The sequence below is a fragment of the Phyllobates terribilis genome, unplaced genomic scaffold (genome assembly GCF_046119375.1).
Source record: "Phyllobates terribilis strain yellow unplaced genomic scaffold, ASM4611937v1 Scaffold_3__8_contigs__length_932513732, whole genome shotgun sequence".
NCBI classification, from domain to species: domain Eukaryota; kingdom Metazoa; phylum Chordata; class Amphibia; order Anura; family Dendrobatidae; genus Phyllobates; species Phyllobates terribilis.
In genome coordinates this window covers 260,598,410-260,625,727 of record NW_027362763.1, presented here as the reverse complement: position 1 = coordinate 260,625,727, position 27,318 = coordinate 260,598,410, and the positions used below count along the sequence as shown (strand labels likewise).

At 44.6% G+C, this 27,318-nt stretch overlaps 1 protein-coding gene across 1 annotated transcript in view; it reads right to left on the bottom strand.

Annotated features, from left to right (window-relative positions):
- The window catches only part of LOC141258517 (extracellular calcium-sensing receptor-like), a 67,999-nt gene that overhangs the window by 26,884 nt on the left and 13,797 nt on the right, over positions 1 to 27,318 (bottom strand). Inside the window, exons 4-5 of the mRNA XM_073673502.1 lie at positions 22,292 to 22,507; positions 1,185 to 1,308 (exon numbers count right to left, since the gene is read on the bottom strand). Of these exons, the coding sequence (XP_073529603.1) occupies positions 1,185 to 1,308; positions 22,292 to 22,507 (340 nt within the window). The remainder of the gene's footprint in view (positions 1 to 1,184; positions 1,309 to 22,291; positions 22,508 to 27,318) is intronic.

The following is a 27,318-nucleotide window of genomic DNA, read 5'->3' as shown; positions in this document are numbered from 1 at the left end:
TTTGAAGAGGGCTGTCCATGCTCGGCGACCATCAAACTTAACTGAACTGGAATTGTTTTGTAAAGAGGAATGGTCAAAAATACCTTCATCCAGGATCCAGGAAATCATTAAAATCTACAGGAAGCGACTAGAGGCTGTTATTTTTGCAAAAGGAGGATCTGCTAAATATTAATGTCACTTTTCTGGTGAGGTGCCCATACTTATGCACCTGTCAAATTTTGTTTGAATGCAGATTGCACATTTTCTGTTAGTACAATAAACCTCATTTCAAGGCAGAAACATTACTGTGTCCAACAGTTATTACATTTGTCAAACTGAAATAGCTGTTGCAAAAACACCAATTTTTATAAAACATTAAGCTTAAGATTAATAGGGAGCCCAAACTTTTTCATATAACTGTATAAAAATAAAATAAAAAAATCCATATACTCGCTTGTCCTAAGTGTCCCCCGCGGTAATCCATGCGACCGTTCACGCCGGGGAGAATGACTCCTGCAGCGAGCGGTGTCCTGTCACTCACTGAGCTCAGCGCAGCTTCGGGGATCCGTGCAGACGGACACGCTTATCTCCGGTACGGGTTTTTCCGGTACAGGAAATATCCGGCCGAGTGAAACTCGCCTTTCATTGTAGCTTGTACATGGAGCTGATATTTAATCTAATAAAGTCTGACACATACAGTTATGTTTACAATATTATTTGCATTTTAGTTTTTCTGATCCATTTGAAGAGAAGAAAACCGGAAATAAATGGATGGTCTGCACACCTTTTTTTCTGTCCTGATAAAGCAGATAGAATGGATGCTTATGTGTTTTTTTTAACATTAAAGTCTAAAGGAAATGGATCATAATAACTTTTCATTTAAGAGAACCATTTTTAAGCACTGGTCATGCCCAGAACACCAGCTTCGTTCAAAACAAAAGCAAGACCGGATCCAAACGCAAACTAAAGTTTCCATTTTGAAAGGGATCCATCAAATGGATCTTTTTAAAAATGGAAACTTTGGTTTGCATCCGGTATCCTTTTGCACACACTTTTGTTCCTCCATTTTTATATTCATCTGGATCCATTACAAACAAGTTCCATAAGGAAATCTGAACATGGGATTAGTATTTGTGAATATTTAACATGCGAGGCATTGCAGAACATTTAGTATTGTAAGTGCTTGTAAGCGTCCTAAAACTCACCTGACTGATTACTGATCTCCCCTTGATTACATGGGATGCAGTCAAAGCAACAAGCATTTTTTCCATTCTGAGCAGCCTTTCTGCTTCCAAAAGAACAACTTACACTGCACACAGAAATTGGTATCTGTGAAAGACAATTGTCACTTATATCCATTGTTTATTTACATCTATGTAAATATATGGTATAATAAGGATTATGAAAGTGTAGTGTTATTTTTACCTAAAAAGCTGCTTTGCAATATGAATCTATTAAAGGGAACCTGTCACGTCCTAGTTGCTATGTACACTGCCCCCAGTGCTTTGTTAGTGATGCAATGTGCATCACTAACAAGCTGTTTTCATTAAAATTTGGTGGTAGTATAATGATTTTATAACATTATATATATATACAGTTCTGGCAAAAATAAAGAGACCACTGCACAGTTGTCTAAAAATCCCCATCTCTACATGTCTGACAGCCATTCCATTCCAGTGTCAGTTGAATTCCAACCAAAGTACATCTCATTCTACTTAATGTGCTTCTGATTAAGTGATCACCTGAACAAAATCTTATGTGTAAAAAACACTGTGGTGGTCTTCACAATCTTCTTGCAATAGGACAAGCTAGATGGCAAAACTAGTGCTAGGAATAGCCCAAAAGTAATTTGAATGAAAAAAATCACTTTTAACCATGCCAAAAGGAGTTGAAAAGAAAAGTCTTGAGTGAGGAAAAGAAGGGCTCAATTCTGGCTTTACTAGCAGAGGGATACAGTGAGCCTCATGTTGCCTCCATCCTTAAAATTTCAAAGACGGCAGTCCATTACAACTAGGTCAAGCAGCAGACATTGGGGACAGCAAAGCTACAGACCGGCAGAGGGCGAGAGCGACTCTCCACTGACCAGGATGACCACCATCATATTCGAATGTCACTCAGCAACCGCAGGAAGACATCAAGTGACCTACAAAAGCAATGGCAAATGGCAGCTGGGGTGAAGTGCACGGCAAGAACAGTTCGTAACAGGCTTCTAGAGGCAGGCCTCAAGTCATGTAAAGCTAGAAAAAAGCCTTTCATCAATGAGAAGCAAAGGAGAGCAAGGCTGAAGTTTGCCAAAGACCATAAGGATTGGACCATAGAGGACTGGAGTAAGGTAATATTCTCTAATGAGTCTAATTTTCAGCTATGCCCAACACCTGGTCATCTAATGGTTAGACAGAGACCTGGAGAGGCATACAAGCCACAGTGTCTTGCACCCACTGTGAAATTTGGTGGAGGATCAGTGATGATCTGGGGATGCTTCAGCAAGGCTGGAATTGGGCAGGTTAATCTTTGTGAAGGACGTATGAATCAAGCCGCATACAAGGTTATCCTTGAAAAATACTTGGTTCCTTCTGCTCAGGCAATGTTCCCCAACTCTGAGGACTGTTTTTTCCAGCAGGACAATGCCCCATGCCACATAGCTAGGTCAATCAATGTGTGGATGAAGGAGCACCACATCTAGACCCTGTCATGGCCAGTCCAATCTCCAGACCTGAACCCCATTGAAAACCTCTGGAATGTAATCAAGAGGAAGATGGATAGTCACAAGCCATCAAACAAAGAAGAACTGCTTAAATTTTTGTGCCAGGAGTGGCATAAGGTCACCCAAAAGCAGTGAGAAAGACTGGAGGAAAGCAGCCAGGACGCATGAAAGCTGTGATTAAAAATCATGGTTATTCCACCAAATATTGATTTCTGAGCTCTTCCTGAGTTAAAACATGAGTATTGTTGTTTCTAAATGAATAAGAACTTGTTTTCTTTGCATTATTTGAGGTCTGAAAGCACTGTTTCATTTTTATTTTGACGATTTCTCATTTGCTGCAAATAAATACAAAATTTTTAGCTTTGAATTTCGGAGACATGTTGTCAGTAGTTTATAAAATAAAACAACAATGTACATTGTACTAAAAAATATACCTAGAAAGAGAAAAATATGAGAAAATGAAAATTTTGCAGTGGTCTCTTAATTTTTGCCAGAGCTGTACTTTGTCCCACCTGCTCGTATTCAGTCATAGGGGTGTGATTCTCTCATTCACTCACTGCTGGCGCCGCCCATGTATTTGAATACTGCTCCGGCAAGGTTGTATCTAGATCAGAGTTGATTTTTTGAAGCCCTCACTCCAGCAACTCCGATCTAGTCTCCTCAGCAGTGAAGTGTCTAGATTGGAGGTGATCTTTTGTGCTCCTCACTTTAGCCACTCCGATCTAAACGCTCCACTGCTGAGGAGACTAGATCTGAGTTGCTGGAGTGAGGGCCTCAGTAATCCCCTCCGATGTAGACAGTTCAGCACTGACACCACTAGATCGGAGCTGATTCCAGGATCCTCATACTCACTGCTATCTAGTCGCCTCTACTGGCTTTTTATTGTTTTTCTTATGCTTTTTTATGCAATTGCTCATATTTTCAATGGAGCAAACATCACAAGTCAAAAATGATTTTTTTACACTGTTATATAATTTATGTATTTTTACACTGTTATATATTTTATGGATTTGGACAAAATTCTTTTTTTTCCTGATTAATGAAACTTACATTTTTATGTAATATAAAAAATTCCCCTTATCGCTGATTGTTCAGTTTTGCCAGAATGTGACTCCTCCCATTTGTCCACAGTCCTGTCCGCAGCACTGACATTGTGAAGAGTGGGCGGATCTCCGCGGGGAGAGGCGTAAAAGAGCGCCCCCGACAGTCACCATAATGTACAACACAGAAGTGACAAATTATTACAGGAATGTCTAAGGTCACTGGAGAACACTGCTGTTATCATTTACGCCACTTTTGTGCTGTACATTATGATGATTCTGTCAGCTATATACATAAATTATATAACGGTGTAAAAAATTTTTGACTTGTGATGTTTGCTCCATTAAAATCATGAGCAATTGCATAAGAAAGCATAAGAAAAACAATAAAAAGCCAGTAGAGGCGACTAGACAGCAGTGAGTATGAGGATCCTGGAATCCGCACCGATCTAGTGGTCTCAGTGCTGAACTGTCTACATCGGAGGGGATTACTGAGGCCCTCACTCCAGCAACTCAGATCTAGTCTCCTCAGCAGTGAAGCGTCTACATCGGAGTGGCTAAAGTGAGGAGCACAAAAAATCACCTCCGATCTAGACACAACCTTGCCAGGAGCAGTATTCAAATACATGGGCGGCGCCAGCAGTGACTGAATGGAGTGCTGCCCATGACTGAATGAGAGAATCACACCCCTATGACTGAATACAGCAGGTAGGACAAAGTATATACGGTATAATGTTATAAAATTATTATACTACCACCGATTTTAATGAAAAAAGCTTGTTAGTGATGCACATTGCATCACTAACAAAGCAATGGGGTCAGTGTACATAGCAACTAGGATGTGACAGGTTCCCTTTAAACAATTTGTATCATTTGGCTTCTACAGCCTCTATGTCTGACTATTCATATCAGACTGCTGAATGAATTAATAGTCAAATCCACCTGTGAGCTGGTCTGGTGGCCGATCTGTAAACTTATCTCCCTTCTTCTGAAAAATATTTTAACTTGATTTATAAACATATGAAAGTTGAACCAGTTTTGGTTTACATCATTATTTATGAGTAGATAATACTTAAGGGTGTATTGTATGTTGGAGATACATCTAGCCCTAATAATGAGTGAATTATCTGTAGAATTTTCACGGTTTCCAAATGCCTGCAAAATCTTCATGGAAAATACAGGAATTGATGCTGATTCTGTGGTCAAACTTACAGAATTCATCCTCACCCGCAATTACTTTGAATTTGATAACAATATATATCTACAGGAAACTGGTACAGCGATGGGAAGTAAAATGGCTCCACAGTACGCAAATCTTTTCATGGCCAAGCTTGAAAGTGACATTTTGTCCTCATATCCCATGAGGCCTCTGGCCTACTATCGTTTCATTGACGATATTTTAATCATCTGGACGGGGTCTGAGCAACAGCTGAAGCCGTTCCATGAACACTTAAATCAATTTCATCCCACCATCAACCTAACACTCAACTACTCCTGTACTGAAATTAACTTTTTGGACACCATCATCAAGCTACAGAACAATGAAATAGAGACATCCTTGTACCGGAAACCAATTGACCCTCCTACATACCTTAAATGGCACAGTTTCCATCCAAAACACACAAAAAAACTCTATTGTTTACAGCCAAGCCATCAGATACAATCGGATATGTTCCAACCCAATGGATAGAGACAAACACCTTGATGGCTTCAGAAAGACCTTTTTGAATCAGGGCTACCATCCAAGAGCAATTGAGAACCAGATTACAAGAGCCACCAGAGCATCAAGGAATCCTCTCCTACATTACAAGACCAAACAAGAAAGCAACCGGGTGCCTCTAGTAGTCACCTACAATCCAAATCTGGAGGCGCTAAGGAGAGCTTCACGGAAACTACAACTCTTACTACAAAAAGATGCTGATTACAATCCATATTTCCAGACCCCCTGACTTCTGTGTTTCAGGCAGCCGCCAAATCTAAGAAGCATCACTGTCAGAAGATCCCTGTCATCTCCACCAGCTACAGGTACCTTTCCTTGCAACCAGAAAAAATGCAAAACCTGTCCGCTTATAATGACCACAGACAAGATGAGGATACCCAACTCACATCAGGACTACAAGATCCCAGGTACTTTCAGCTGTATCACATCTAACGTAGTATACTTAATTATATGTACCAAATGTCCAGCTGGGGGTCTTTATGTAGGGGAGACAGGGCAAAAACTTAGGACTAGTGTTGAGCCACCCCCGTAGTGTTCGAGTTCGGTTCGGTTCGTCGAACACCCGTGTGTTCGCCGAACTGTTCGTCGAACTGTTCGTCGAACACCGTTAAAACCAATGGCAGGCAAACAAAAACACATAGAAACACATAGAAAACACCTTCAAAGGTGTCCAAAAGCTGACAAACTGCTCAGAAGACATAACTAACACATGGAAAAGTGACAAGTACATATAGTCATGCGAAAATAAAAGAGGTGGAGGAGTAAAAGGAGGGGGAGACACAGATATAGGCATGTCATGCCCTTCTAAAATCCAAAAAGTGAGAAGCCGACACGGCCAGTCCGCTCCTGCCCGTGCCACCTCCGTGTCGCCGGGTTTGTGCCAGAGCCGCGGTGAACCCTGACGGCCAGCCCCCCTCTCCCAATACTGGTGCCTGTCCGCTGGTGGGTCGAGCGAGCCCCCCTGTGGTGGAGGCAGCTCTAAGCTTTTTAATTTAAATTGTCTCTCTAATTTGAATGAATACACTTTAAATCCATTTACAAGGATCTATTGGAGGGCAAGTCTCATGCCAGCAGCCGCGTAATTCCAGCTCCAGTAGCGTCCACTAAAGCTGCTGCAGTTAAAAAGCTTTTATAAGGATCGAGCTCGGCTGTCCACCGCAAGGCATCCTACTGCCAGTCCCAGCCCCTATGCCTTGGGGTGCCTCCTGATGCTCTTCACTGAGTATCCCATGGTCCCGAAGCATTTCCTTTGAAAAAATTAAGTGTCTAAACTACAGGTGGTGTAGCTTGCTTAACAGCCGGGATAATCCGCTGACTAGCAGACACTGCTACTAGGCACAAAGTATTTCCTGGGCTAGATGCAGTTAAAAATTTGTAATTAGATACTCTCGTTGGATGCTGAGAAAGCATTCCATAGAGTCTCCTGGCACGCCATATATGATTCTCTTAAAAAGCTTGGGGTAGGGGTCTAGGGGACCCTTTTATAGCCAAAATCACGGCCCTGTATCACAATACGTCACCTAGGCTGAAGATAAATGGAACTGTAGCACCCTGAGGGCTCGGTTGCTACAGCGGTATTGCACCTCACCCAGAGGTGTGATATCTCACTCTCAGGTAAGGATGGAGTGTGGATCAGGACCCGACACCTGCATGCATTACACCACATTGCCGTGGGGCAGGGCGACCAATATGCCTCTGAGATGGGCACGACAGTCCCTGTCCCTGGCTGGAGTGGGGGGAGGGAACACTGAGGAAGGGGAACCCTGTAGTGCAGGAGCAGGGAGGAAGCAGTTCCTGGGTGCATTGAGAAGGGAGTATAAAAGGTGGGCACCATCTTAGTTCAGTGCAGAGAAGTCTGAGCAGAAGTGGCAGGGAGCAGGGGCTCTGCATGAGCTCTGCTCCGGAGGCGGGCCTAGTAACAGAGGCCCAGGCCTGGAAGAGGGAGAAGGAAGGAAGAGGAGCGGAGAAGGCTCCAGGAACGAGGAATGAAGGGATCCCAGGGGTGCGGACGGGCGAGTCGCCACCGCACGCCTGAATCCACCTGCGTGGAGGGGTCAGGCCAAAGGGGGAGACCGGTCCCCGAAACTAGTGGAGGCAGGAAACGACCCTCAGCTAGAAACCGGAGGCTGTGACATTTTATGTGGCGCAGCCCCTCGCTACACCCGCTAGGAAGGCACCACATAGGGTCAGGGAAACTGGCGCCAAGTTTACCAAGAGGAGGCCCGAGGCAGTCGGACAGAAGGATTGGTAAGAAAGGCCAGACAAAGGACACACAAAGGGGGTCCTGTGAAGCGCTCCAAAGTTATCTGGGAGTTGTCTGAGCCCCTCACCTGGTGAGCACAGTACGACCTGGGCAGCCGTTACCTGCAGACATGGTCTGGATAATAAGAACTGTGAGTAAAGGCCCTGGACTGCATCACTGACTCCGTGTCGTTACTGCTGCTGCCCTGCACCATCACCTCCATCCTCCGCATACACTGCCCTGAGGCTATACTCCTCCCGTGGGGAGTTATGCTACGCTCTGCTGCACCCACAACACCAACCTCAGCGGTCTGCCCTGCAGCGGCGGTTCACTCTGACCGCAATCCACGGGTGGCATAGTCGGACATTTAAACATCAAAACCACATAAATAGTTCCGCCACTGGTTTGACCACCCTGAGCCACGGAACCGGGTCGCCGCCACGAAGACTACAACCACCAGCATCCACCAAAAAGGGTCCGGCTCCGGGTGTCCCAAGGCCCAGGGGGTGCATCAGAACATTTTCATCACCTTTCACAATCACCAATGGGACAAGGCAGGGATGTCCTCTGTCCCCTCTCTTATACATCCTAGTGACGGAGCACCTGCTCTCATCAATTCGCCATAACCCCAATATTAGGTGGATTGAGGTGGGAGGCACCGAGTACAAGTACTCTCTATTTGCTGATGATGTCCTAGTATATATCACTCAATCACATATATCCATCCATGCTGTTATGGCTGAAATAGATCACTTTGTTACATGGTCAAATTTTAAAATCAATGCAGCGAAGTCTGAGGCCCTCGATGTCTCCCTCCCCAAATCCATATAGGATTCCATCCAGTCCAACTTTCCCTTTGCCTGGCCCTCACAGGGTATCAAATACTTAGGAATTCCTATTCATAGAGACCTCTCCCATCTATGTTATCTTAATTTTGGGCCCTTTATTGAACAACTCCATACAGACCACGGTTGGCAAGTTAGAACTGTAAGATTCACTACGTGAACCACTGGTGTTTTGTGGAAAAGCACATGTACACTGCGTTCCAAATTATTATGCAAAAAGTGTTTAGGAGTGATAAGGGAAGAATTTGTTTGTTTGTCAGTTAAACTCATTGATGGTGATGTGTGTCAGGGCTCTTTATATCACTGTAAGCAATTGCAGACACCTGTGCTAATTAGTTTGGCAGGTGTGTCCAATGAAAGGCAAGACTACTTAAGAAGGCTGTCTCACATTATTAAGCAGCCTACATTTTCTGCCAAAATGGGAAAGAAAAAGGATGTGTCGGCTGCTGAGAGGCAACAAATTGTGGAGTGTTTAGGTCAAGGCATGACTACAATCAACATTGTGCGATGATCAGGATGAAGTGTCTTGGCAATCAAGAAGTATGTAACTGATTCACAGTACACACGTGTGCGTGCTGATAAGGGCAAATTGAGGACTCTTTCCTACAGGCAATTACGTCAGGTTGAAAGAGCAGCGGCAAAAAAGCCTTGTCATAGCAGCAGACAAGTTTTTGAAGCTGCTTGTGCCTCCAACGTCCCCCGAACAACAAGATGCAGGGTCCTTCAGAGGTTTGCAGCTGTGCATACGCCATCCTGTCGACCTCCTCTATCCACTTCACACAAGCAGAAACGGCTCCAGTGGGCCAAACATTACATGAAGACTGATTTCAAAACTGTTTTGTTCACGGATGAGTGCCGTGCAGCGCTCGATGGTCCAGATGGATGGAGTGGAGGATGGCTGGTTGATGGACACCCCACACAATCACGGCTACAGCGCCAACAAGGAGGAGGTGGAGTAATGTTTTGGGCTGGAATCATGGGGAGAGAGATTGTCGGCCCCTTTAGGATCCCTGAAGGCGCTAAAGATGAACTCCATAATGTATGTGGATTTTCTCAAAAAGCACTTCCTGCCATGGTTCAAGAAGAAGAACCGTGTATTTCACAGCAAGATCATTTTTCTGCATGATAATGCACCATCTCATGCTGCATATAAAACATCTGCATCTCTGGCTGATATGGGCATAAAAGGGGACAAACTTATGGTGTGACCCCCATGCTCCCCTGACCTGTACCCCATTCAGAACCTTTGGAGCATCATTAAAAGGAGTGTCTATGATGGCGGGAGGCAGTTCACATCTAAGCAACAGCTCTGGGAGGGTATTCTGTCCTCATGCAAAACAATTGAAGCAGAAACCATCCAAAACCTGACAAATTCAATGGACGAGAGAGTTCAGAAGCTCCTTTCGAACAAGGGGTCCTATGTGAAAATGTAACATCACCTAGAATAAAGTTTTGAGTTGAAAACTGTTTGATTTCAGTTTCTAACAACCTGCTAATGCTTATAATTTCAAAAATGACCATTTTTTTGGTCTTTATTAAAATGAAAAGGTTGATCGAAAAGTTTGGGGGATCTCAGAGTGTGGCAACCCAGTAGTCATGATTACTTCGAATTCTGACAATATGAGGGTCATGCTGCAGGTAGTGCAGCAAGAAGGCACTTATGTGTCTTGCGCATCTCGGAGCCCCAAAATTATTTTCCGGGCTAGATGCAGCTAAAAATTATTATTAATTTTAAATCTGGTGAAGCTTTAGTATAGATGGCCTAATAGGATCAGTGCTGCACACTGCTACAAAGCCCAAATTATTTTCCAGTCAAGATACAGATAAACATGATTAGTAATTTTAAATCTGGTGGAGCTTATTATAGATGGCCTAATAGAATCAGTGCTGCACACTGCTACAAAGCCCAAATTATTTTCCAGCCAAGATACAGATAAACATGATTAGTAATTTGAAAGCTTAAAACTGTTGGTAGGGTGATTTTAACCAATCATCAAGCTTTTACTCTCCCCAGGATGACACAGGGGTAGAAAAGTCGTTTCGGATCCATGATTTGTTCATCTTTATGAATGTGAGTCTGTCTACATTATCAGTGGAGAGCCGCGTGCGCTTATCTGTCAGCACACCACCAGCAGCGCTGAACACACGTTCAGACAGAACGCTGGCTGCGGGGCATGACAAGATCTCCAAGGCGTAAGTGGCTAGCTCCGGCCATTTATCCAGATTGGAAGCCCAAAAAGAGCAAGGGTCCAGTGACACAGTCGTGGCTTCAATGTTTACTTGGAGATACTCCTGTACCATTGTCTCTAGGCGTTGACTATGTGTCAGACTTCTTGTCTCCTGTGGCCTTGCAAAGGATGGGCTAAAAAAGTGGTGAAATGATTCCGCAAAATTGATGTTACCAGCAGATACTGTGGTTCTGTTACGGTTTGAGTGCTGAACACTTGACGGTCCCACGGTTGGCAAGTTGGAACTGTGAGATTCACTACGTGCACCACTGGTATTTTGTGGAAAAGCACATGTAAGATTCTGCAACAGTCTCTGCTGATACTCCTGCATGCGTGCATCCCTTTCTATGGCAGGAATAATTTCTGCAAATTTACTTTTGTACCGGGGATCTAACAGTGTGGCAACCCAGTAGTCAGGATTATTTCTAATTCTCACAATTCGAGGGTCATGTTGCAGGTAGTGCAGCAAGAAGGCACTCATGTGTGTTGCGCATCCAGGAGCATCAAGTCCCTGTTGTGTTGGTGGCGAGGTAACAATCATGCTTCCTTCCTCTGTCCTCTCCCCCCAACCTCGCACAACAGAAATGTGATCAAGGTCTCCCTCATCTGATGAGTCTTCCATCAGTTCGTCCTCCACTTCTTCCTGGGCTCCTGCACCTTCCTCACTAGTTTGGCTGCTACCATGCGCCCTGGTAAAACCATCTCCCCCACCCTCACATGCCTGCCGCCTTGGTGCTGCCGACCGTCTGGACCTTGCAGATGTTAGCCCTTCCGCATACAACTCCTTCTCCTCTACTTCCTCCACCTCCTCTTGTGCCACCACCTGACTCCGAATTCTGTTTAACATGTGCTCCAGCATGTAAATCACCGGAATAGTCATGCTGATAATGGCATCGTCAGCACTAAACATCTTCGTCGCCATTTCAAAACTGTGCAGAAGGGTGCATAGGTCCCTGATCTGAGACCACTCCTCCAGCGTGATTTGCCCCACCTCTGAATCTCGTTGGCCCAGGCTATACGTCAGAACGTATTGCACCAGGGCTTGTCGGTGCTGCCACAGTCGCTGCAACATGTGCAGAGTTGAATTCCACCGGGTAGGCACATCGCATTTTAGCCGGTGAAGTGGCAGGCCCAACGACTTCTGTAGAGATGTAAGTCGCTGAGCTGCGGGATGCGAACGGCGGAAGTGAGCACACAGCGACCGTGCCCTCTGCAGAAGGCCATCTAGTCTGGGATAGTGGGCTAAAAATTGCTGGACAACCAGGTTCAACACGTGAGCCATACAAGGCACGTGTGTGACATTGCCCCGGCGAAGGGCCGCACCCAGGTTTGCAGCATTGTCGCACACGGCCTTCCCTGGTTTCAGGTCCAGTGGAGACAACCATTCATGAAATTGGTTCTCCAGAGCTGACCACAACTCCTCAGCTGTGTGACTCACATTTCCCAGACATTTCAATGTAAAAAACGCCTGATGACGTTGAGCCCTACTGCCAGCATAGTAAGGAGGTGTGCAGGATCCCTTCTGCGCAGTTAGAAAGCTTGTGGCATGACCAGACAGGCTTTGGGTGCAGGTGGAAGACCGAGAGGAGGTTGAGGAGGCAGAAGCAGTGGAGGAACTTTGACATAAAGAGGATTGACGCACAACTCGTGGGGTCGGCAAGAATTGGACAGCAGCCCCTTGTCCTGCTGTCACCATAGTTACCCAGTGCCCAGTCAGCGACATGTAACGCCCCTGTCCATGCCTACTCGTCCAAGTGTCTGTGGTGAAATGCACCCTGTCACACACAGAGTTTCTCAAAGAAGCGGTGATGTTGTGTGCGACATGCTGGTGGAGCGCAGGCACACCTTTCTTTGAGAAGTAGTGCCGACTGGGCATCTGGTACTGGGGCACTGCGACGGACATAAGGTCTCGAAAATCCTCTGTGTCCACCAGGCGGAAAGGCAGCATTTCTGTAGCCAAGAGCTTGCAGATGGTGAAATTCAACCTCTTAGCTTTCTCATGGCTAGGAGGAAATGGTCTTTTACTTGTCCACATCTGAGGGACCGAGGGCTGGCTATTGTGCTTAGACGGGGTTGATAAGGGTGTCCCCGGCAAACTGCCGGTCTGTGAGGAAGATGCAGGCGGACATGTTTGGTTGCCTTGATCCAAAGGTGGTGCTATCGATGTCGGACAGCGCTCAACACCAGCTGGTGTTACCACCTCCAAAGAAAATGATGACCTGCCAATCACGCTGGCTGTTGCGGGTAAAGAGGTGGCAGGTCTGCGCCCCAAAACAGTTGTGACTGCTGTCCCCCCAGTCACAGAGGATGAAGAGGCCGCGGATGCACAAGATATGGCAGACGGTGGTTGGCCCGGCCGGCTAGGCCGCATTGTAGCACACTGAGCTTCCCACTGCAACTTATGCTTCATGTCCATGTGCCGGTTCATGCATGAAGTACTCAAACTATGTATTTTTTGGCCTCTACTTAGCTTTTGCTGACAAATGTTACAGATAACACGAGTTGGGTCATCTTTATCGATCTGAAAAAATGCCCAGGCTATGCAAGGCTTAGCACCCATGCGACCTGAAGAGCCACCACGACTTGTGGTGAGAGGCAGAGTTGTGTTTGAGGATGCAGTTGTTGACGTGCTTCCAGTACTACGTCTCTGTCCAGGAAGGCGCAACCTGACCTCGTCGTCACTAGCATCTTCCTCCACCTCCTCTGCTGACCTCATCTCTTGGCTGACTGTGGGTTGACAGTAAGTGGGATCTCCAACCTCATCATCATCACCCTGTGCGTTATCACACCCGTCGTCCTCAGAGCCAACCTGTTCCTGCCCTGACAAAAAACTAAAGTTGTCGCTCCAATCAGGTATTTGAGTCTTATCATCGTCTTCCTCATTGTCTCCACCAACAGGAGTTACAGTTTGGGAATGAGGGTCTACATTATGGTCAGAACCTTCTGCGTCTGGTCCTGGATCCGACTCATAAAGATTCTGGGCATCAGTGCAGATCATTTCCTCGTCTGGATTCACAGAAGCGCTGGAGTCGACCTCTGATTCCCAGGCTATAGTATGAGTAAACAGCTCTGCAGACTCAACCATCTGTTCTACCTCATACTCAGACGGGCAGCTGGAGATTTGGGAGCTGTGAGGAAGCAAGTGCGATTGGGGTGACACCTTTGAGGACTGGAGTATTTGTGATGTTGAAGTTGATGTGGAGGAGAGCCCACTTAAAGGAGCACTTGATATCCGTTGAAGCACCTGCTGTTTTTGTGCCTCATCTGGAATTTGTAGCGATTGGCGTGGCCGTAAGAAAGGGATCTTATCACATTGTCCGCTAAAAGAAGTAGACATTTTAGTTTGGCTGGAAGATGGTCTTTCTTCTGCAGATGTTACTGTTGCTTTAACACCTACCCCACGGACACAACCTTTTTTCCCATTCCCAACATGCCTATTCCCCTTTCCACCAGCAGCAGGCCTTTTTCCACTCATTTTGGTGGTTAACTAATTCACAACTCTGGAGTTGTTTGCACAAAAAAAACAATGGATGGGAACCGAGCAGAGCTGAGTGGCCAAACTGTGGTATTAGGCCAAAACTATTGGCTGGGTTAGATGCAGAAAAAAATTATATTCAATTTGCAACCTGATGGAGGTCTGTATAGATGGATTAATAGAACAAGTCCCACACACAGCTAGAAGCCCAATATTTTTTCAGAGGTAGATGCAGAAAAAAATATATTCAGTTTGCAACCTGATGGAGGTAAGTATAGATGGACTAATACAACAAGTCCCACACACAGCTAGAAGCCCAATATTTTTTCAGAGGTAGATGCAGAAAAAAATATATTCAGTTTGCAACCTGATGGAGGTCTGTATAGATGGATTAATAGAACAAGTCCCACACACAGCTAGAAGCCCAATATTTTTTCAGAGGCAGATGCAGAAAAAAATATATTCAGTTTGCAACCTGATGGAGGTCTGTATAGATGGATTAATAGAACAAGTCCCACACACAGCTAGAAGCCCAATATTTTTTCAGAGGTAGATGCAGAAAAAAATATATTCAGTTTGCAACCTGATGGAGGTCTGTATAGATGGATTAATAGAACAAGTCCCACACACAGCTAGAAGCCCAATATTTTTTCAGAGGTAGATGCAGAAAAAAATATATTCAGTTTGCAACCTGATGGAGGTCTGTATAGATGGATTAATAGAACAAGTCCCACACACAGCTAGAAGCCCAATATTTTTTCAGAGGTAGATGCAGAAAAAAATATATTCAGTTTGCAACCTGATGGAGGTCTGTATAGATGGATTAATAGAACAAGTCCCACACACAGCTAGAAGCCCAATATTTTTTCAGAGGTAGATGCAGAAAAAAATATATTCAGTTTGCAACCTGATGGAGGTCTGTATAGATGGATTAATAGAACAAGTCCCACACACAGCTAGAAGCCCAATATTTTTTCAGAGCTAGATGCAGAAAAAAATTATATTCAATTTGCAACCTGATGGAGGTCAGTATAGATGGACTAATAGAATGATGCTATGCCCAAAAGATTTTACTTCACTAGGTGCAGTAAAAAAATTGGTATTCTATACACAGGTGGTATATCTTGCAACACAGGCTACTCCACTGACTAACACACTCTGCAATAGGCCAAAAAGGATTAGCTTTGCTAGATTCAGCCAAATGCTGTGAAAAAAACTTGCACAGCACTGGCACAGACCTGTCTGGCAAAAACTGATAGGAACTGATGTAACCTAGTCCTGAAAAGGACTCCAATTACAATTAGTCTTTACTCCCACAATCTATCTATTTAAGAGCACAGACCTGCCTGATAAAAGTCGTAGGAAATGCTGTAACCTAGTCCTTAAAAGGACTGCAATCACAACTATTCCCTACTCCCAAGCTATCTGTAGATTTGTGCGAAAATTGGCTTGAAATTAACAAGGTATAGCGCACACAGCAACAGCGGTGCCGTCTAACACGCAGCTGCAGCAGTGAGAAAATGGTGGCGAAGGGGAAAATGGCTTGGTCTTATAGGGCAAGGACATGTGACATACACTGCCAATGACACATGCCCTTGCTTGTGTGAAAAAAAGCACTTCGCTCTGTGTGTGCGCTGCTGATAGGCTGACAGATTGCACCTCCCCACTGCAAATGCGGGAAAGAGAAAAAAAAATGGAGATCTTCATTGTTCCTGCAGAGATCCATCCCCTGCCCCTCCCCCCACCCCGCTGTACACTCAAACTGCGTACTAACATTAATTTTCATCATTACTGAGAAAAAATCCAGTTATGATTTTGGTGCACGAACAGTTATCGAACATAACCTCGAACAGCCGAATTTTTCTCAAATTGTTCGTGTTCGCCGAACGGCTCGAACACCGCCCAAAACAGCTCGAATTTGAGATTGGCGAACAGTTTGAGTAGAACAACGCTCATCTCTACTTAGGACAGGAATGAATCATCATCGCCACACAATAAAAGAAAAAAGAATAGATCTACCTGTAGCCAAGCATTTTTGTTCCCCTGATCACAGCATAAAAGACATGAAATTAATGGAATTAAAAGGTAACTTAAAATCTCAAAGAGAAAGAAGAATCTCAGAATATAAACTGATGATGACCTTTGACACTTTCAGAGCAGGAATGACCGTGTCGCATGGATTTATGTCATTTTACATCAACTAAGGAATGTGCCCCTCAGACTTGTGAGGCCATCATAACACTGGAACTAGTCACAGGACAATAAAACCTTCACACGCCTTATCTATTAACTGCTAAAATATTTATAGCCAGAACTGTTTATCTCTCCCATAATAACTCTGCTTTCCGTCACCTGTCTCATCTATTGCATTATTTTTGTGTCTCATTGTGTATAAATATGTGACTCTTCAGATTTTGTGTTATACTAGCCTGATGAAGAGACCTGCATAGTCTCGAAAGCTTGCAGTTTGTTACCATCTTTTCAGTTAGCCATTAAAAGGTATCAACCACTGAGGACTCTCAAATCTAAATATTTTCCTATCTTCTGGCTAACACGGTACAAAAATACATATTTTCACGGTTTCCAGAAACCATCACAGACCTGACCAGTCTGAGCTGGAAATATTCAATCAACTTACATCTTTCCATCTTACAGAGAATTAATGTACTGAATCAGCAGTTACTGCAGTATTTACTTGGCTTAAATTATTCTTAAATGTTATCAGGCAGGATCATTACTTATAAATAACTACTTAATCACATTTTTATATAGGACAAAAAAGTGAGACACATAGGCTTGCAGGTAACCTATACAGGTAACCTGTACTGTAGCTTGAGAAATAATTCATCCCCCTTGGTATCTTACCTATTTTGTTACATTACAACCTGTGTTAAAATACTTTTGTAATCCGAATTGTGTGTGATGCATCAGCACTAAATAGTCAAAGTTGATGAAGTAAAGTGAGAAAAATCTAGGCATAAATTACATTTATGGGATCAAACAACTAAAAGTTGTCATGTGCATATGCATTCACCCCTTTTGCTATGAAGCCCCTAAAAAGTTCTAGTGCAAGCAATTACCTTCATAAGTCTCATGCTTGATGAAAGGAAGTCCATTTGTGTGCAATCTAAGTGTCACATGGTAACTCAGTACATACACACCTTTTCTGAAAGGCCACAAAGGCTGCAACACCATTAAGCAAGAGGCACCACTAACCAAACCACACCCTAAAGACCAAGGAGATCTCCAAACAAGTCAGGGACAAAGTTGTTGAGAAGTACAAGTCAGGGTTGGGTTATGAAAAAAAATATCGCAATCTCTGATGATCCCCTAGAGCACCATCAAATCCATTATCATCAAATGGAAAGAACATGGTACCACAACAACCCTGCCAAGAGATAACCCCCCACCAAAACTCTCAGCCCGGGTAAGGAGAGCATTAATCAGAGAGGCAGCACAGAGACCAAAGGTAACCTTGAAGGAGCTGCAGAGTTCCCAAGCAGAGACTGGAGTATCTGTCCATGCAACCACAATTAGCCGTACACTCCACAGAGGTGGCCTTTAAGGAAGAGTGGGCAGAAAAAAAGCCTTTACTTCCACACAAAAATTGTAAGGCTCATATTGAGTTTGCCAAAAGACATGTGGGAGACTCCCCAAATATATGGAGGAAGGTACTGTGGTCAGATGAGACCAAAATGTAACTTGTTGGCCAATAAGGTAAACGCTATGTCTGGTGACAAAACAACACTACTCATCACTCCAAGAACACCATCCCCACTGTGAAACATGGTGGTGACAGAATCATGCTATGGGGATGTTTTTTGGCAGCAGGGACAGGGAAAATGGTCTGAGTCAAAGGGAATATGGATGATGCAAAATACACGGGTATTCTTGAGCAAAACCTGTTTCAGTTTGTCAGTGATTTGAAACTGGAATGTATGCTCACCTTCCAACAAGACAATGATCCAAAGCAATACTAGAGTGGTTTAAGGGAAAATGTGTAAATATTTTGGAGTGGCCTAGTCAAAGCACAGACCTTAATCCAATTGAGAATATGTGGTCAGACTTGAAGATTGCTGTTCACAGGAGGAAACCATCTAACCTGAAGGATCTGGAGCAGTTTTGCCTTGGGGAATGGGCAAAAACCCAGTGGCAAGATGTGGAAATCTCATAGAGACTTATCCAAAGTGACTTGCAGCTGTATTTGCTGCAAAAGGAGGCTCTACAAAGTTCTGACTTTAGGGAAGTGAATACTTATGTACATTGAAGTTTTCAGTTATTTTGTCCTATTTGTTTGCTGCACAATAAAAAGAAAATCAAATGTTCACAGTTGTAGGCATGTTCTTTACATGAACTGATGCAAACCCTAAAAAAAACAGTGAAATTCCAGGTTGTGAGGTAACAAAACATGGAAAATGCCAGAAAAGGGATGTGTTTATGAATACTTTCGCAAGCCCCTGTAAACATGTGGCTGGATATTTGTAATCAAGACTTTTTGCAAAGTTGATTCATTTATATTTACATGCATTAAGCTAAGTTCCCATAATGAGTATTTGGTTCATTTTGTTTGATGTTGCAGATTGTCTTCAGCATATGTGCACCAATTAGCTAAATTAGGTTACTTTTCTTTGTGTTTTTACTGTGTTTTTTTCTGCTGCGGTTTTTATCTCCTTTAGGTATGTCATGTTTAAATAAAACTGCTTTGGTTTGGGTACTTCCTGTTACTTAGCTTTGATAAAACTTTACTGATAAAGTCCTGAGGTTTTAGTGCATTTATTTAGTGCATGTACAGTCGAAAAGTTTGGACACACCATCTCATTTAAAGATTTTTCTGTATTTTCATGACTATGAAAATTGTACATTCACACTGAAGGCATCAAAACTATGAATTAACACATGTAGAATTATATACTTAACAAAAAAGCGTGAAACAACTGAAAATATGTCTTATATTCTAGGTTCTTCAAAGTAGCCACCTTTTGCTTTGATGACTGCTTTGCACACTCTTGGCATTCTCTTGATGAGCTTCAAGAGGTAATCACCGGAAATGGTTTTCACTTCACAGGTGTGCCCTGTATGGTTTAATAAGTGGGATTTCTTGCCTTATAAATGGGGTTGGGACCATCAGTTGTGTTGTGCAGAAGTCAGGTGGATACACAGCTGATAGTCCTACTGAATAGACTGTTAGAATTTGTATTATGGCAAGAAAAAAGCAGCTAAGTAAAGAAAAAATGAGTGGCCATCATTACTTTAAGAAATAAAGGTCAGTCAGTCCGAAAAAATGGGCAAACTTTGAAAGTGTCCCCAAGTGCAGTTGCAAAAACCATCAAGTGCTACAAAGAAACTGGCTCACATGAGGACCGCCCCAGGAAAGGAAGACCAAGAGTCACCTCTGCTTCTGAGGATAAGTTTATCAGAGTCACCAGCCTCAGAAATCGCAGGTTAACAGCAGCTCAGATTAGAGACCAGGTCAATGCCACACAGAGTTCTAGCAGCAGACACATCTCTACAACAACTGTTAAGAGGAGACTTTGTGCAGCAGGCCTTCATGGTAAAATAGCTGCTAGGAAACCACTGCTAAGGACAGGCAACAAGCAGAAGAGACTTGTTTGGGCTAAAGAACACAAGAATGGACATTAGACCAGTGGAAATCTGTGCTTTGGTTTAATGAGTCCAAATTTGAGATCTTTGGTTCCAAGCACCGTGTCTTTGTGCGACGCAGAAAAGGTGAACGGATGGACTCTACATGCCTGGTTCCCACCGTGAAGCATGGAGGAGGAGGTGTGATGGTGTGGGGGTGCTTTGCTGGTGACACTGTTGGGGATTTATTCAAAATTGAAGGCATACTGAACCAGCATGGCTACCACAGCATCTTGCAGCGACATGCTATTCCATCCGGTTTGCGTTTAGTTGGACCATCATTTATTTTTCAACAGGACAATGACCCCAAACACTCCTCCAGGCTGTGTAAGGGCTATTTGACCAAGAAGGAGAGTGATGGGGTGCTACGCCAGATGACCTGGCGTCCACAGTCACCAGACCTGAACCCAATCGAGATGGTTTGGGGTGAGCTGGACCGCAGAGTGAAGGCAAAAGGGCCAACAAGTGCTAAGCATCTCTGGGAACTCCTTCAAGATTGTTGGAAGACCATTTCCGGTGACTACCTCTTGAAGCTCATCAAGAGAATGCCAAGAGTGTGCAAAGCAGTCATCAAAGCAAAAGGTGGCTATTTTGAAGAACCTAGACTATAAGACATATTTTCAGCTGTTTCACACTTTTTTGTTAAGTATATAATTCCACATGTGTTAATTCATAGTTTTGATGCCTTCAGTGTGAATGTACAATTTTCATAGTCATGAAAATACAGAAAAATCTTTAAATGAGAAGATGTGTCCAAACTTTTGGTCTGTACTGTACATATTTTAGTGCACACGATTACATGTATTTTTAGTGCATTTCCACTGCAGAAATGCAGTAAAAACACACATGCATTTTTTTACCAGCAGAATTTCCTCATCTCAATAAAGTCTTATAGGGAAAATCCACAAAAAAATGTTTATTTACTGCAAGAGAAATTGACATGTTGCGGATTTCAAAAATGCACCGTAGATCAGTTTACACCGTATAGGAAAAGCACAATGGGCATGAGATTTCTATAAATCCAATTCACTTTCCTGGAACGGTAATACATAGCAAAAGCGCACATATAGTATATACATGTATACAGTATACATACTCACATAGAGTATATATACACACCTACATTATAGTCACACACATAAGAACCCCCCTACCTCAGCACCATCACAAAGCCCTGATCTCAATCTTATTGAAAATTTATGGGCAAAGCTGAAAAGGCAAGCGCAAGCAAGGCGACCAACAAACCTGGATCAGTCATACCAGTTTTGTCAGGAGGAATGGGCCCAAATTCCGACCAACTATTGTGAGAAGCTTGTGGAAGGATATCCCAAACGTTTGACCCAAGTCATTAAGTTTAAGGGCAATGGTAGCAAATACTAATGAAATGTATGTAAACTTTTGACTTCATCAGCCAGCAGAGCAGTGAAAACCGCTTGTATTTCAAATTATATCGAGTTCTGATCTGATTGATCCATGGTTATGCAGCAGCGGGTATACGCTAACATATAGTTGCAGATTGCAACGTTCTAGGGTGGGTGCAAGATTCATATTATTTGCAATGTGTGTAATCAGTTATAGCCCTATTTGAGCTCATTATCTTTCCAGTTTCTTCATTCTCTCATTATTCTGGTGTTTGGCAAACATTAAAAATTATGGTAATCCTAATTGACCTAAAACGGGAAAGGTTTATTCTGATTTCATGTCAGATATTGAGAAGAACATGCATATGTGTCTTTTTATATAGTGTATGTAAACTTCTGGTTTCAACTGTATATATTATACACACAAATAAACATGCAAACAATATATACACACAGTGCAGTACATATACACATACAGTATATGCACACATAGAATATATACATATACAGTATATACACAAATTTACTGTATGTACAGTATATACATATATTATATCCATGTATACAGTAAACATACACACATAGTGTATATATACACACCTACAGTGGGTACGGAAAGTATTCAGACCCCTTTAAAATTTTCACTGTTTGTTTCATTGCAGCCATTTAGTAAATTCTAAAAAGTTCATTTTTTTCTCATTAACGTACACTCTGCACCCCATCTTGACTGAAAAAAACAGAAATGTAGAAATTTTTGCAAATTTATTAAAAAAAAGAAAAACTGAAATATCACATAGTCATAAGTATTCAGACCCTTTGCTCAGACACTCATATCTAAGTCACCTGCTGTCCTTTTTCTTGTGATCCTTATTGAGATCGTTCAACTCCTTCACTCCTACCTCAGCACCATCCAATACCAGGTCCTGGACCCCTCTGCACACCATCAGTGCTTAGGCTCCACTCACTCACGGACCCAGCACTTTCTTAGCTTTTAAAAGGGATTTAATTAAAGTGAAAAAAAAAAAATCAAATAAGAATCACACTTACATGTATTTACCTCTAAACTTTCTCCCTGCCAAACTATGGTATGTTCCTTCAGTCTCAAGTTTTCATTTCCAATAAATTCTCCTACGTGAGCGAAGACACTGGATGCATTGTCCCTTCTTTGCCAGTTTACTAAATCATATGATGGGTACGGATCCCCATTTTGATCAAAGCTTATTTTGTCACCAGCATCCATTGTAAAATTAACACGTTTTAGGTAAGTCAGAAGCTAAGGATTAAAAAAAGAGTTAAATTAAAGTATTTCTTTTATTACTCTGAGAAATCTCTCCCCCCCAAGGTGTGATCCTTGAAATAAAATATACCCATCAACTTTTTTATATCCATCAAAATAATTCCCTCTATGGCTACATGCACATGGTCTATCAAATTTATTGGACCAGTCGTATTGCAAACTGTGTCTGTCTGTATAGCTGGTGTTGTCTGCTAATTTACATGCACTAGTCTGGTCTGTAAATCTGAGGTCCATGTGAAAAACAGCCCATGTGAACTAGAACACAGGCTAGCATTAGGTCCTTGTGCTGTCCATTTTCCACACAGACAGCACATGGACCAAAAATGAAGTTCCTGCCAATTCTTTTCATGCTGCTCAAACCACGGGCAGCATGAAGCAGACATTGGCTATATTATTGCTACCATGTATGCATTTAAAAGAAAACATATGTTGAAATGCCAATAAGAGATGATATGACTCTGATGACTAGTCCAGGAGGTCGGTACACGCCAGCATCATCCTATCCCATTCCCCGCAGACTGACAGGTGGCAGAGAGAGGGAGAGACCTGTCAATCCAGAGGAACAGGGCAAGGAGAAGCCACTAGCTATAATTCCCAACCAGCTTTTCAAGGGATGTTTTCACTGAAAGGCAGCAGCGTTTCAGAATATAACATACATAACTGCAGGAGGGCTATGATTCATGCTGCCATTGGTTCGAATATCATCATCAATACAAAAAGTGAAACTTATTTATTATATAGAGTCATTACAGAGTGATCTATTTCAAGTGTTTATTTCTGTTAATGTTGATGATTATGGCTTACAGCCAATGAAAGCACAAAAGTCATTATCTCAGTAAATTAGAATACTTTATAACAACAGCTTGAAAAATGTTTTTAAAATCCAAAATGTTGTCCTGGATTCTCTATGGGGTTAAGGTCAGGCGAGTTTGCTGGCCAATCAAGCACAGTGATACTGTTGTTTTTAAACCCGGTATTGGTACTTTTGGCAGTGTGGACAGGTACCAAGTCCTGCTGGAGAATGAAATTTTCATCTCCAAAAAGCTTGTTAGCAGAGGGAAGCATGAAGTGCTGTAAAATTTCCTCGTAGACAGCTGCGCTGACTTTGGTCCTGATAAAACACAGTGGACCTACACCAGCAGATGACATGGCTCCCCAAACCATCACTGATTGTGGAAACTTCACACTAGACCTCAAGCAGCTTGGATTGTGTGCCTCTCCACTCTTCCTCCAGACTCTGGGACCTTGATTTCCTAATGAAATGTAAAATTTACTTTCATCTGAAAACAACACCTTGGACCACTGAGCAACAATCCAGGTCTTCTTCTCCTTGGCCCAGGTAAGACGCTTCTGGCGTTGTCTATTGATCATGAGTGGCTTGACACAAGGAATGTGACACTTGTATCTCATGTCCTGCATACGTCTGTGTGTGGCGTCTCTTGAAGCAATGACTCCAGCAGCAATCCACTCCTTGTGAATCTCCCCCAAATTTTCTTAACAATCCTTTCAAGGCTGCGGTTATCCTGGTTGCTAGTGCACCTTTTTCTACCACACTTTTTCTTTCCACTCAACATTCCATTAATATGCTTGAATACAGCATTCTGTGAACAGCCAGCTTCTTTAGCAATGACCTTTTGTGGCTCACCCTCCTTGTGGAGTGTGTCAGTGACTGTGTGTCAGCAGTTTTCCCCATGTTTGTGGAGCCTACTGAAACAGACTAAGGGACCTTTTTGTAACATCCCTGGCGGCGTGCAGGCATGGCTTACCATCTCCCACCATGCAAGACTGCCAACTTACCCACCAGTCCAGGCTGCGCACTATGCTCCTCTAATTGCTTTGTGCTTGTCTCTTGTCTGCTGGCTTAGGAGCTTCCTGATTCTTAAAGTTAGTGTGCGCAGTCCTAATGCGTCCCCAGCCTTTTGCTGTGAGTCACTGGATACTTAAACCTCCTTCACCCAGTGGAAGGTGCCTGAGCAACACTTTCTTACAGTGTGTTCTGTGCAACTGTGAGTTGCCAGGTCCTGTCCTGAATCTTGCCTGTTTCTGCCACCCTGTGGGCTGAGTACCCACGCTCGTTACCTGTATCTGTGTAGCGTCGGCGTCCCTGCCTCCTGCTAGGCAGGGACGCTGTTCCCCTCACCTCTCCACTCCGTGCCCGGCGTCCTCCTCCCGCTCTGCTGGCAGCGCGCGCTGCTTCCCGGCCACTGTGCTTAGGGCGCGCTCCCCCTCTCTTAAAGGGGCCGCGCGCGCCGTCCTAAGGAGTCCCCGGCCAATGGCCGGAGGACCTCACCATATATAAGGCACCTCCTCCAAAATGGAGGTGCCCGAGCAATGTTGTTGCAAAGCCTTCACTCTGCTTCAGCCCTCAGGTCCCGTTGCCAGTCACCTGCCAGTCACCTGCCAGATTCCTGCCTGTTACCTGCCAGTCACCTGCCAGATTCCTGCCTGTTACCTGCCAGTTACCTGCCAGATTCCTGTTTGATACCTGCCTGATATCCGTTTACCTGCTTGCAAGCCTGCGGTCCGACAGTCTGCCTTCCGACACCTGTCAGTCTGTCTATGGACCAGCCTGCCCGCTCACCTGGGAGCGCTCATCTGCTACCTGCCTGCTAGCCTACCTGGAGGCTCCGCCGTCACTTGCCGTGACCACCTGCCTGTCCAGAGACTCTTGCCTGCTCACCTGGGAGCGCTCACCTGCTACCTGTCTGCTAGCCTACCTGGAGGCTCTGCCGTCACTTGCCGTGACCACCTGCCTGTCCAGAGACTCTTGCCTGCTCACCTAGGAGCGCTCACCTGCTACCTGTCTGCTAGCCTACCTGGAGGCTCTGCCGTCACTTGCCGTGACCACCTGCCTGTCCAAAGACTCTCGCCCGCTCACCTGGGAGCGCTCATCAGCCACCTGCCTGCTGTCCTTCTACCCAGAGACTGTCCCTGTCACTTGCCGTGACTACCTGCCCTTCTACCCAGTGACTGTCCCTGTCACTTGCCATGACTACCTGCCCTTCTACCCAGAGACTGTCCCTGTCACTTGCCGTGACTACCTGCCCTTCTACCCAGAGACTGTCCCTGTCACTTGCCGTGACTACCTGCCCGTCTTCCCTGGGAGCCACCCGCTTCCTTCCAAGGACCGCCCCCTTGTATAGTTGCTCAGAGGTTCCGCCTCCCAGACCCGTTACAATCTGTGACTTCTAGTCTATTTCCGCCACACTGGGGCTGAATGCCCAGGCTCGTTCCTGTATCTTGTTCCTGTGTCATTTCCTGTCTGAACTGTGTCCTAGCCCGTTACCTGTTTGTCTCTATGTCCGATCCTTCCCTTTTCCTGCAGTGTCATAACAAGTACCTTGTGTGTATCTGGTTCTGCGTGTCCCGTTTCCCTGCCTCCGTATCTACCTCCTGTATTCTGGCTATCTTCCTGTTTTTCTCGTTCCCTGTCTGTTCCATGTGAACAGAGCCCTGTCCTGTCCGCTCCTGTGGCTCTGCTCTGCTCTGCCCTGCTCCTCTTCCCGTCTGCACCTGCGGCTCTCCTCTGCTCCGCTTCTCCTCCCCACCTGCGGCTCTGCTCCGCTTCCCCTCCGCACCTGTGGCTCTGCTCTGCTTCCCCTCCGCACCTGCGGCTCTGCTCCGCTTCCCCTCCGCACCTGCGGCTCTGCTCTGCCCTGCTCCGCTTCCCCTCCGCACCTGCGGCTCTGCACTGCTCTGTCCTGCTCTGCTTCCCCTCCGCACCTGCGGCTCTGCTCCTCTTCCCCTCCGCACCTGCGGCTCTGCTCTGCCCTGCTCCGCTTCCCCTCCGCACCTGCGTCTCTGCACTGCTCTGTCCTGCTCTGCTTCCCCTCCGCACTTGCGGCTCTGCTCTGCCCTGCTCCGCTTCCTATCTGCACCTGTGGCTCTGCTCTGCCCTGCTCCACTTCCCCTCCGCACCTGCGGCTCTGATCTGCCCTGCTCAGCTTCCCCTCCGCACCTGCAGCTCTGTTCCTGTATCTCAGTCTGTACTGGTCCCTATCCAGCCTGTTTACTTACCTGCCAGTACCCGCCTGTCTGCTTACCAGCCGTGCCTGCCAGTACCCGCCTGTCTGCATACCAGCCGTGCCTGCCAGTACCCGCCTGTCTGCATACCAGCCATGCCTGCCAGTACCCGCCTGTCTGTATACCAGCTGTGCCTGCCAGTACCCGCCTGTCTGCATACCAGCTGTGCCTGACAGTACCCGCCTGTCTGCATACGAGCCAAACCTGCCCGTTCCTGCATTCCCCGGTGTGGGTCAACAGCTGTGACTGGGGTCTGACCTGGAGTATTACCTGGGCCACCTCCCACGTCCCTCCTCGGACCACAGAGTCGATTAAGCCACCGTGCGTCCGTGGTCGGATCTGGCGAGGTCCCCTAGTCACGCCCCTCCAGGCACTCCTCGGTTCGTGGCCCATTGGGACCACTAACCACGCTCACGCCAAACAGTCCGGGCATGAGCGTAACACTTTTTAAATGCATCGGAAGCCTTTGCAGATGTTTTTTGTTAATTATTCTAATTTACTGAGATAATGACTTGTGTTTTCATTGGCTGTGAGCCATAATCATCAACATTAACAGAAATAAACACTTGAAATAGATCACTCTGTTTGTAATGACTATATAATATGAGTTTCACTTTTTGCATTGAAGAACTGAAATAAATTAACTTTTTAATGATATTCTAATTTAGTGAGAAGCACTTGTATATCAAAACCATACAATGCAAGAAATATGACTTATACTCAGCATATATACATGATACTTTTTTTTTTATCTGGAGGAGCCC